The 12,507-nt window shown below is 45.0% G+C and overlaps 1 protein-coding gene across 11 annotated transcripts in view; it reads right to left on the bottom strand.

The window, feature by feature from the left end:
- Positions 1–1,549: 1,549 nt before the first annotated feature.
- Positions 1,550–12,507, bottom strand: part of LOC135541255 (fibroblast growth factor receptor 1-A-like) — a 48,875-nt gene continuing 37,917 nt past the window's right edge. For 3 of the 11 annotated variants that reach the window (XM_064967370.1, XM_064967361.1, XM_064967378.1), the window contains 11 exons: positions 11,697–11,847; positions 8,807–9,003; positions 8,251–8,396; positions 7,999–8,120; positions 7,284–7,394; positions 6,100–6,326; positions 5,902–6,024; positions 5,708–5,778; positions 5,462–5,599; positions 4,370–4,475; positions 1,550–4,146 (listed from right to left, as the gene is read on the bottom strand). In XM_064967370.1, coding sequence (XP_064823442.1) covers positions 3,970–4,146; positions 4,370–4,475; positions 5,462–5,599; positions 5,708–5,778; positions 5,902–6,024; positions 6,100–6,326; positions 7,284–7,394; positions 7,999–8,120; positions 8,251–8,396; positions 8,807–9,003; positions 11,697–11,847 — 1,569 coding nt within the window. In that variant the 3' untranslated portion in view covers positions 1,550–3,969. Of the gene's footprint in view, positions 4,147–4,369; positions 4,476–5,461; positions 5,600–5,707; positions 5,779–5,901; positions 6,025–6,099; positions 6,327–7,283; positions 7,395–7,998; positions 8,121–8,250; positions 8,397–8,806; positions 9,004–10,700; positions 10,846–11,696; positions 11,848–12,507 lie in introns of all 11 variants that reach the window. The other 8 variants (XM_064967416.1, XM_064967400.1, XM_064967425.1 and 5 more) reach the window with 8 other exon arrangements.

Raw genomic sequence — 12,507 nt, 5'->3', positions numbered from 1 at the left:
AACGCTGCATTTGGTATAGCCCTTCGTGTAGCCAACAAAAGCCTATTCCTGCTCTTTTCCCACAATCCATCAAACGCATTTGGTGTGTTAGACGTCTCTGACTTGTGGTCAGACTCGCTCAGGCGGAACAAACTTACATTTACGACCTTTTTACCATACGGATTTGAAAGATATTCAGAAAACTGAAAAGGTGTCAGATTGCTTTTGCAAATATCCTTTCTGAATTTAAAAGCAATCCTAGAAGTAATCTAGTTTTTCAAAAGTATCTAATCTTTTCACAGTATTATTGCTTGTGATATACCAGATTACAGTTAGTTTTTTATAATCAGTTACAAGTAAGAGATTAATCCGTTATTCCCCAACCCTGCTGTTCCGACCAGTTTGACATTTTGACTGGTCTGATGCTGGCTTTTTCAGCAGGGTCAAAAGCACATCCAAATAACAACAATGAACAATAAACGATGCTTGAAGACATCATCCAGTGTAGCCTGTATACCAAAACAAACAGATATTAAACACTAGTCTTATTTTAACACGGTGCTCATAAATCAGATGCACCCCAAGCCAGTATGAAACTATTAGTAGAGCCCTGATCATATCACTGTTGCTGTACTGAACACTAACTAATTAACTTTGCCCCACCCAACTCTTCCTGGACCATCTGTCAGAAGTGATAATACCATCCACTTAATTGCATCGGCCTTCTTAGCGATGCACCATTAGCCGGCTATAAACGAAGGTTCCAGGGGTCCAAGGTTCCAGGGGTCCATATGGAGCCCTTGATGGTCACAGCCACAGCACACGGATGTCCTTTTATTGGTACACGTTCCCAGGGATTAATACAATTCCACACAAAACAAATCAACATTCAAGTGACATCATTGGCCTCAGAATCCAGGAAGGGAACAGAGGTGGCTTCTCATTTCCTGGTTAAAGACTAATGAGAGGCAATGTCCCTGGAAAAGCCTTTTCTGATAATAGGGCCATTTGAAACTGTCACTTAATCCCCTCTCCAGTACTAGTCCTTAGTTACCATTCATATTTCAGTTCAAGTACACTGGCCTGAAGGATGAAATAGCTCACACAGAATCAAAACCCCAACTCGTTCTTGCATCCTTTCCCCTTTAGCAATGATATACAGTAGGTACTAAAGGCTAGATCCATTGACCCCAGCAGTAAAAGCTAGCTCTTAACAGGGAACAGGAATTGTCCCTCTGTGTGACTGGTTTAAGCCTGTTGCGTGGAAACAGCAATCCAGGTGATGCATCAGTCCATGGCAGGAAGCCAGAGGGGAAGCCAGAGGCAGATATCAGGGTCGGTGGAGGCTGATGGATGGAGCTGGAGAGCCAGCCAAACCAAGCCATTCACACTGCAATAAATGACATGTTTACAGCTGCCCATGGCTCTCTGCACTAGTAGACATTTCTTCTGGTGTCAGCAGCACATTATCATATTTAATCACCCCCAGTAACCTGAGCTAAATGGGGAGGAGATTGAAGTGACTATCGCTCTCGCTCTGTAAACACGATTTATATCACAAACAACAAAATCAAGATATTTACAGACCCGTTTATTAAGTTTTTTCAAACTGAGCTTTAAATTAAGAGTTTTTCAATAGCATTTTATTTGATGTAACTTTTACAATGACACAAGCTCTGAAAACAAATGGGTCTCCTGGTAGAAGCATGGAGGGGATCAGTTCATTACATGGCAGGCATGCACAATGAAAGTGCATGGTGTTTTCTGAAGCATATCATTCTGCTTTTATTATAAGCATGGTTAACTAGAAAAATGTACAGCTGTGATCATACTTAAAATAAACGACCGATCATCAATGAGAAGAGGTACATAAAAGACGGACACCCTCACACAGGCACAAACTACTACAGCATGGATTTCAGTGAGAGAACATTGCTGGTTTCTCTAATCGACATCAACTGCGGACGTGGAGCTAAGAATAACGCTGTATTGCAGGTTGACATGAAAAACAAATATACGTAGAATGTTTCCACTAATGGTTAAGCGGCTGATTGATTAAAGGGAAAAAAGCAAAGCTGACAAAGAATTGAGACAGCAAAAACTGGCCATGTAATATTCAATACAATTTAAAAGTAATTTCATGTAGCAAACTCCCCTATGGATTATACTGAAATGGATCAAACATTAGCATCCTTGTACAAAAACAAAACAAATATGGTAATAAAAACAAGAACATTGTAAATATATATATATTCTTATTAATGCCTAACTGTATTTACAAGGACATACTTGTTTGAAAGAATAACTGACCACTGACCCAACATACACCACATAACCAAAAGTATGTGGACAGCTGCTCGTCGAACATCTCATTCCAAAATCAAGGGCGTGAATATGCAGTTGTTCCCCCCTTTGCTGCTAAAACAGCGTCCACTCTTTTTGGAAGACATTGCACTAGATGTTGGAACATTGCTGCGGAGACTTGCGTCCATTCAGCCACAAGAGCATTAGTAAAGTCAGGCACTGATGTTGGGCGATTAGGCCTGGCTCGCAGTCGACATTCCAATTCATTCCAAAGGTGTTCGATGGGGTTGAGGTCAGGGTTCTGTGCAGGCCAGTCAAGTTCTTCCACACCGATCTCGACAAACCATTCCTGTATGGACCTCGCTTTGTGCACAGGGGCATTGTCATGCTGAAACAGGAAAGAGCCTTCCCAAACTGTTGCCACAAAGTTGGAAGCACAGAATCGTGTAGAATGTTTGTATGCTGTAGCGTTAATATTTCCCTTCACTGGAACTAAGGGGCCAAGCCCGAACCATGAAAAACAGCCCAGACCATTATTCCTCCTCCACCAAGCTTTACAGTTGGCACTATGCATTGGGGCAGATAGCGTTCTCCTGGCATCCGCCAAACCCAAATTAGTCCGCCGGACTGCCAGGTGTGAATCGTGATTCATCACTCCAGAGAACGCGTTTCCAATGCTCCAGAGTCCAATGGGGGCGAGCTTTACACCACTCCAGCCGATGCTTGGCATTGCGCATGTTGAGCTTAGGCTTGAGTGCGGCTGCTCGGGCCATGGAAACCCATTTCATGAAGCTCCCGACAAACAGTTATTGTGCTGACGTTGCTTCCAGAGGCAGTTTGGAACTTGATAGTGAGTGTTGCAACCAAGGACCGAGGATTTTTACACGCTTCAGCACTCCCATTCTGTGAGCTTGTGTGTTCTACCACTTCACGGCTGAGCCGTTGTTGCTCCTAGACATTTCCACTTTACAATAACAGCACTTACAGTTGACCGGGGGCCACTCTAGCAGATCAGAAATGTGATAACGTAACATGTTGGAAAGGTGGCATCCTATGACGGTGCCACGTTGAAAGTCACTGAGCTCTTCAGTAAGGCCATTCTACTGCTGATGTTTGTCTATGAAGATTACATGGCTGTGTGCTCGATTTTATACACCGGACAGCAACAGATGTGGATGAAATGGCCGAATCCACTCATTTGAAAGCATGCCCACATACTTTTGTATATATAGTGTATACAATGTATGAATGTCCCTTGGTAATATATTCTCTAGAATTGGTCATTTATTATTGATTAACAAATACAACAGACATAATTCTAACTCTGATCCATCCATTTCATAATCCTTTCAATTCAATCCTGTCTGTTTCCCTTGTTCAGTGGAATGCTCAGAGTAGAGAAATTAGTGAGTGTTTCTTTCTCCTGCACTGTTTGACACACACAGAAAGAAAATCCCAGCAATACAAAGTGCCCTGAAAACATTTCCACCTCAACCACGAGCCAGCAAACTGCCTTGAGTTCTTGATGCCCTACCGGTCGGTTTAAACATTTCCGAAGTAAGCCCGTCACAATCTCCACTGGTGTGTTACCTAGTCTCTGTGAGGGTGGGAAATATCCATACTAGGCCAATTGTGCAGAGGAGAACACAGGAAAAGGAATATTTGGTATTTGAGGGGAGTGAGGTATCAGCGTTTCTTGATGGCCACCCCGTTGGAGTGGGGAGGGAACTTTGGCAGGCAGGGCTCCTCAGCACCAGCATCGTGGGAGAAGACCGAGTCCTCGCCCGAGGAGCAGGTGGAGCTGCGTGTGTCAGGGTAGCTGGGGGAATACTGGTCCAGAGGCACAGACAGCTCCAAGTACTCCTGCAAACACATACAGATGGCATTTATGAGAGAAGATTAGACACTGGCCAGAACAGTCATATCTGGCTTTGGATATCATTACGTTTACACCCACATACAGACAAGTGGCTTAAATGTGAAGTAAAAACATTAACATTTTGCATTTACTCCTGACAGTAACATGAGGGTATCAGCTCTGTTGACTGTGTGAACTGCTGAGGTGTGCTCAAATGTGGGGACTCACCTGGTTGGACGTCATGGCCAGGGTGCGGTCCAGGTCTTCCACCAGCTGTTTGAACGTGGGCCGGTGAGAGGGAACAGCATGCCAGCAGTCCCTCATCATCATGTATCTTTGGGAGGGGGGAGAAATGTAGAAAATAGAGCGGGAGAGAAGGAGAGCGGGAAAGGTAGATAATTCTGCTGCTGGCTTGTGTCAATATCTTTACTGCGGCGTCCCTGAGCCCTGGGACAGTATCTTTACTGCTGAGTCCCTGAGCTCTGGGACAGTATCTTTACTGCGGCGTCCCTGAGCTCTGGGACAGTATCTTTACTGCTGCGTCCCTGAGCTCTGGAACAGTATCTTTACTGCTGCATCCCTGAGCTCTGGGACAGTATCTTTACTGCGGCGTCCCTGAGCTCTGGGACAGTATCTTTACTGCTGCGTCCCTGAGCTCTGGAACAGTATCTTTAGCTGGGACAGTATCTTTACTGCGTCCCTGAGCTCTGGGACAGTATCTTTACTGCGGCGTCCCTGAGCTCTGGGACAGTATCTTTACTGCGGCGTCCCTGAGCTCTGGGACAGTATCTTTACTGCGGCGTCCCTGAGCTCTGGGACAGTATCTTTACTGCGGCGTCCCTGAGCTCTGGGACGGTATCTTTACTGCTCTGGGACGTCCCTGAGCTCTGGGACGGTATCTTTAGCTGGGACGGCGTCCCACTGGGAGCTCTGGGGCGTCCCTGAGCACTGGGACAGTATCTTTACTGCGGCGTCCCTGAGCTCTGGGACGGTATCTTTACTGCGGCGTCCCTGAGCACTGGGACAGTATCTTTACTGCGGCGTCCCTGAGCACTGGGACAGTATCTTTACTGCGGCGTCCCTGAGCACTGGGACAGTATCTTTACTGCGGCATCCCTGAGCACTGGGACAGTATCTTTACTGCGGCATCCCTGAGCACTGGGACAGTATCTTCACTGCGGCGTCCCTGAGCTCTGGGACAATATCTTTACTGCGGCGTCCCTGAGCTCTGGGACAATATCTTTACTGCGGCGTCCCTGAGCTCTGGGATAATCCCATAGTATCCATTCTAATGATAAAACACTGAGGAAGGGGGCTTACAGTTCATGGGTGCAGGTGGAGGGCTTGTCCATGCGGTGGCCCTCCTTCAGCAGCTTGAACAATTCCTCCACAGGAACCCCCGGGTACGGCGAGCCCCCCAGTGTGAAGATCTCCCACAGCAGCACCCCGAAAGACCATCTGCAGAGTCAGATGAACAAACCCGTCAGTCAACACACAGGTTACGTGAATCTGACCAACTTCTGCACATTCCAACAAATAGTAAAGGTGCATCTATTCCATACTCACACATCACTTTGGTGTGTGTATATCCGGTCAAATAGAGCTTCTGGGGCCATCCACTTGACTGGCAAACGACCCTGTGGGTTAAATGCTAGTGTAAATTGGCTTATTTACAAAGGAGATGGAATAAGGTAAGGGGAAGCAATTCTCACATGAATTTGCATGGCTGAGGTAGGTAATGTAATTAGTAGCACACTCACATTGGTGGTCTTCTTATAGTAATCAATATGGTGGATATCTCTGGCCAGGCCAAAGTCTGCGATCTTCATCACATTGTCCTCAGTCACCAGTACGTTGCGGGCAGCCAGGTCTCTGTGGATACACTGTACACAGACACATAAGAACTAGGTCTAGCTGGCCCAGCACATACACTGCATCTTTACTGTACTATACTCAACTGTGCTGATGTACGTAGAGTCGGATCCTGATGTTACCTTCTTAGAGGACAGGTACTCCATGCCGCGGGCCACCTGGTAGGCACAGGACACCAGGTCTTTGATAGACATGTTCTCTATGGGCACCTGGTCAGGGTTGTAGCAGTACTCCATGCCTGGTGGACGCCGAGCTCTCAGGTACTCCCGGAGGTTTCCCTTGGAGGCATACTCCACAATAACATAGAGAGGACCTGGGGAGGGAGGGGGAGACAAGCGTCACTCACTATTCAACACCACTAGAGGATGTGGCATTTAGAATAACTTTGTGACATCTGACACAAGACAGACGGATAGGAGCAAAATGGCATTTCAAGCGGTGAGGAAGGATTTCATTGAGGGGTGGAAGGGTCATAGTGAGAGTTAAGCTCTGAATTATAACCAACAGCTGTATCTTTCTCCTAACATGTCACACACACAGAGAGAGAAGACTAATGGTGTATTCTGGACAGCCATTTTGTGGTCAGGGAAAAAAACACATTAAAATCACAGAATTAAGACTCTACAAAATATAAATAAAGAACAAGAAAAATATAGATTATGTCTGTTAACACATGTACTCAAGTGTTTAAACAAAATCTACATCACTATCTATAGTAAATGCATTGACTTGAAAACAGTTTGCCAAAAAATGTGAGTTTGTATTTCAAACCAAGCCGGTGAGAATAATCTGTGCAATGCTATCAGATTCCTACAGTAACTTCTACTAGAACTTCTCAAGGGACGAGGTGGAACAAAAACCAGCCTTGTGTCGAGGACAGAAATCTCTGCAATGTTCACAGGGTCAGAACACAGTGCATGGTGCCAGGGCTTGTCAGTGAAGATTTGAAAGATATGGCAACCCTGGCAGCAGCTGTGGTCATCTCAAACTGAAAGCTAGGTGTCAGAATCCCTTACTCATAACATTGGACACATTTCTGCATGCTGATCTGAACATGCTGTTAAACAACTGAACAATGCAAGGGTCTCAAAACACCAATTTCTTCCTCAAAATTAAACGTTTTCAGCATTTCTGAATGAAAGATTTGAAGGGAAGAAGAGGGGGACACACCAAATTTTCCTCAAAATTAAACATGTTTTCAGCATTTCTGAATGAAAGATTTGAAGGGAAGAAGAGAGGGGGGGGGGGTATGTGCCAGTGTGAGACCTACCATCCTGGGTACAGGCTCCCAGCAGGTTAATGATGTTCTTGTGCTTCCCAATGATCTTCATCATCTCCATTTCAGAGATAAGATCTGACAGGTCTTTCTCTGTAGCATCAGCTGAGGGGAGGAAAGAAATTCCATTTGGTTTTACTCATATAATTCACTCAATCCTGAAACCTCTATGATTTGCAAATAATAAAGAATTCCCATGTACAGTAAATCAATCCAGGTTTGTAAAAAACGAAGTAGATTATACTACACAAAATGATTTCAAAGTACATTTACAAAACTATTTAAAAATGTTTCAAAGGCACCACCTATACGCAATAGGCTACGGACAGTCTACTTCCAGAGGGACATTCAGGTAGTGGGGAAGGGGGGGGGGGGTCAGTCTGGAGATAAAGGCAGCACATAAATTGTTATTTTCCTACATTCCCACCCCCACTCATCACAGTCACATATCCCAAGTCAGGGGGTTCTCATACATTTTTACTCTGGTCTCCCATTTACAGCGGCCAGGAGCCCGTAGCAGATGCCTCTTTTGTCTGTGCATCACGGCTCGGAGTAAAACTCTCCTCCCATCTTGTAATTATGGTTGTGGCTTTCTGCTACCTTCTATGCTCCTTTTAAATAACTTCCCAACATGCAGTATAGGAGACCCAGCCATGTGCCCAAATCACAGGTTCGATATGGTTTATGAGGGGGGAAAAAAACGACTTACATTTGAGCATCTTCACGGCCACTTTGGTGATCCTGTTTGGCTTCTCTTTGTCCATCCCTACAGCCTCTCCCATCACCACCTGGCCAAAGCAGCCTTCTCCCAAGGGTTTCCCCAGCACCAGTCTGAGTGGGTCAAAGGGTGAGGAAGAAACAAACAAATTTGAGAGGATTGTGACAGACAGGCAATTTTCCCATTCAAAGGTGTGTTATGTGATGTCTGTATTTGATAGGTGTGTTCCAGTCATCTGGGTACCGGTCTCTGGGCAGCTCCCAGCGTGGATCCTGGGGCAACTCGTACTCAGACACCCCAGACAGCATAGGAGAGCCGCTGGATGAGAGGCGGGAGGGCCGCACCAACATCACCCCGGAGTGGAGGGAGGAGCTAGAGTCCACTGACACCTGGAATACAGAAGCCTGCTGTTACTCTCTCATAGTGGAGCCAGGAAAGGAACAACAGACAGAAAGATGTCCAGTGTGGACAGAAAGTAAATGTACAGTTTGTTAAACCCCCAAAATGTTACTGAAATAAGTCTGTAGACACAATGTCACAACTAATTGATTCTAGTGGAAGCAGAGAGCAGGATGGAACGAACACCTGCCCTCTACTCACACCAACCTGCGTCAGCCCATGGGCTCTTTGGGGAACCAGAAGCTCAAGGAATTAATGTTTTTTTTATTTTCACAATATAATGAACACTTCCATTTGAAAATAAAAATTTGAAGATGCCATAAAGATTACACTAAATGGGATGAGAATACTACAAAGAGCAAGAAAATGTATAAAGATTTCAAACCCCCTATCTACTTTCTGTTACCTGTCTGCGCAGAGGGATGCTTTTAGCCAGCTTGTGGACAGCCAGCTGACTGCTGAAGTCACTCTTCTTGGACGAGCTGCGCATCTTTAAGATGATGGCCATGGCCACCATGACAGCAATGAGGAAGAAGCCCACACAGTAGATCAGCACTTCCAGGTAGGTTTGGTTGGGTGGTGGAGAAGGGGGGACTGCTGGATGAGGGCAACGCGATAGGATAGGTGGCAGGAGGTCAGCCACACTGGGTCAAATTGCAACTACAGAGGTCCATGCATTCTCAAATACCAATCACACTTTCACCACACACAGGCATGTAACACACACAATCACCCTGATACGTTCACTAAGACCACTCAGCTGACATGTACAGAAAAACAGAGCCCTTGACACCACTGGCACAAAGCGCAGAGCACAAACTCCTATTGTGGCACCACAATCACTTCTTTCAGGCATAGGGTTTTACTCCACATTCTTTTCCAGTGTGAGCCGCAGCTATATTCTCAACAGCCAAGTTCTCTTGAGTTGGGACAAACCCAAATATATTACACAGAGCCTTTTGCAAACTGATGAGCATTAAACCGGATGTACATTAAAATATACTAACTTGAATGTATTTATTTGTGTGCAAAGGCTCTGTTTTTAAGGAGAACATATATCACAGGCAACAAAAAAAAACATGCCATTGAACACCGACACATTTTAAACATGTTCAATAGTAAGTTAAGTTAAATTATTTGTCTAAAGTAAAATGTCCCATTCTGACTTCCTTAGGGCACATAAAATGGTGGTGCTGCATAAAAACCCAGTTTTAAATGGCTTGTGTGGTGGTTGTTGGTACAAACAATTTTCATTATGATTTCCTTGTAATTACAAAATTTGACATTGACTCATGATAAGGAGCAAACCACCCAGGTATTGAAGTAGACTAGACACAAAATATAACATTTGTTTAATCAAAAATCTACTTATCTCCAATTCAGAACAGTGTTGTAATGTTTTGCAATATAGATTCAAATCATCATATTAGACGTTTCTTTTTTTACCTCGCTTTCCAAAAAACACCAGAATGATACCAACACCAGCAACACAAGTGAGCTGCCCTTGTGTCTAGAGGCTGAATGACAAGCAGCTTGATAATTGGACAAATTCCAACCCTGAGGAATGAGCCGTCCACTACAGTGGGCCAATTATCAAAGCTAGCCTTAAGAGCAGGCTTTGTCCTCACAGCAGGAAATGACATCAGGGATATATGTCATTTGCAGTGCTTGTCAGAAAACATTAGCCTTACACATAATCAAATGTAAACACCATATTGAAACCAGAATGGGAGAGACATAGGTTTGAGTAAAACACCAACAGTACTGCCAAACAACCCCTTTTCAATGTGAAACTTCATCTTAAAGCAATAAAGTAGAAGTGCATTGTAAAGTTAAAAAGTTAACGTGGAAAAATGACAAATAATTTATGAAATTGGCCAAATAATGTTAATTGTAGTAATTCATTTTTATTCTACTTTCCAATATTGAGGGTATAAACACTTGAACTTTACTATTCAAGGCTTGTCAGTTGAGGTCAGTACTTTCTATGGGTCAGATAGGGTGTTTGGCATTCTGTTATTCCATAAAACAGAAGACAGAGGGGAAACATTTCTCAACATGGACCATACTGTCCCATCCAGAAAGGTTGGATGGGCCTGGAACATGGCTTACAGGGTGAGGGTGAAGGTTAGTAGCACAACTTGGCCTGGCTTCCACACACATTTACATTGTTCACTGAAGTAGGGTCTACAGAGACCATATTCAGAGAAATGTGGAAAGCGGATGACCAGGCCAAAGGGGAGGAGGAGGAAGGAAAGGAGGAAGTAGAGATCAGAGGAGAGAACCATTGATACCTTTAACAACGGACAACCATGCAGAGTGATGAGATAACCCGATAGAATTGCCCGCCAAGCAGGTATACTCCCCAGCGTCATCAAAAGACACATTCCTCAGTTGGAGGATTTCCATTTCCTTGTCCGTGGTGTTAAGGCCAGCAGTCTAGAAAAGGACAATAGAAGCAGACCCGACAAGAGGCCCAGAGGGAAAAGGGAGGCATGAGTAAAAGATTCTGAAAAGAGAAAAAATTCTGGTAGTGGAGGGGACAGGACAGAGGGCAGCTGGGGTGTTCATCCCCCCCCCCTCTCAGTCCAACACCATCCCCCCTACCAAGAGTAAAAATCCACACTGCCATTAGAGGGCACTGACAGAATCAGCCCTCCAGTCAGTTAGTGGAGGAGCTAGTTAGGTAGAGACCGCACCACAGCACTGAACCCCTTCACTGTACCATCACCATTTGAGGAGAAGCAGGGACGGACATCCCATACCCTATAGACTCATCTCTACATGCAAGAGATGAGCTACATGGAAAACCCCTCAGCAGAGCACACTCACTCAAGACCACACACACTTCACCATACAACAAATCCACAAGAAAAAAAAAGGAGCTCATCGAAAGATGGAACGGCTGAGTAAGACAGATGAAAAGCAGTGGGGGGAAAAACAAGGCAGTAATAGGAGCATAAGACTTTGAAGGGTGAGGGAGTGAAAGTAATAGCAGTGGATGGTAGGAGAAGCCCTTATTTGGATGGCACGGGAGAGGCATGGGGCAGGGAAGAGAAAGCAGTCCAACATAAACGAAGACTAAACACATTCAACCGCTCTGCTGGGAATTTTCCATAGAGTCATTTACAGTCAGGAGCACCGAGGAGGGATAGAGGGAGGGAGCGAGGGAGGAAAGAAACAGCTGAGGTTGTCCCTAAATAAGTCCCTACGTCTCCAGGTGGTCCTAACAGCCCTTGGCTGAGGCTCTCTGTGTGCTCTGAGCTACTGCTGCTACATGGGGCGGTTACCTTGGGCCTCATGCCTGATGACGGTCAGCCAGGCTGACTGATTGGCCTCGCCTATATAATTGGACACTTTACATATATACTCCCCGCTCTCCTCCTCAGTGACATTGTAGAGGGTCAACACCTGAGTGTCCGAGCTATTAACCCCAGAGTGCTGCAAACAAAAACAAGTCACGTGCAACAAGTCAATGAGGTTGTAACAAACATTTAAATCAGATTGAGGGGTCAAAAAGCAATTGTCTCTGTTGAATGAGATCACAATCATTTGTTAGTGTGGACTTTTCTCTGTCAAGCATAGAGTTTTACTCAACAGGGCACAGGAAACTACCTCTTACATAGAGGGATCATATCCTAGGAGAGGGATACTACACTGCTCAAAAAAATAAAGGGAATACTTAAACCACACACTGTAACTCCAAGTTAATCACACTTCTGTGAAATCAAACTGTCCACTTAAGGAAGCAACACTGATTGACAATAAATGTCACATGCTGTTGTGCAAATGGAATAGACAACAGGTGGAAATTATAGGCAAATAGCAAGACACCCACAATAAAGGAGTGGTTCTACAGGTGGTGACCACAGACCACTTCTCAGTTCCTATGCTTCCTGGCTGATGTTTTGGTCACTTTTGAATGCTGGCGGTGCTTTCACTCTAGTGGTAGCATGAGACGGAGTCTACAACCCACACAAGTGGCTCAGGTAGTGCAGCTCATCCAGGATGGCACATCAATGCGAGCTGTGGCAAGAAGGTTTGCTGTGTCTGTCAGCGTAGTGTCCAGAGCATGGAGGCGCTACCAGGAGACAGGCCAGT

This window comes from Oncorhynchus masou, chromosome 1, assembly GCF_036934945.1.
Source record: "Oncorhynchus masou masou isolate Uvic2021 chromosome 1, UVic_Omas_1.1, whole genome shotgun sequence".
NCBI lineage: Eukaryota > Metazoa > Chordata > Actinopteri > Salmoniformes > Salmonidae > Oncorhynchus > Oncorhynchus masou.
Note: the sequence above shows the minus strand (reverse complement) of the source record. Positions and strands in the feature narration are given on the sequence as shown.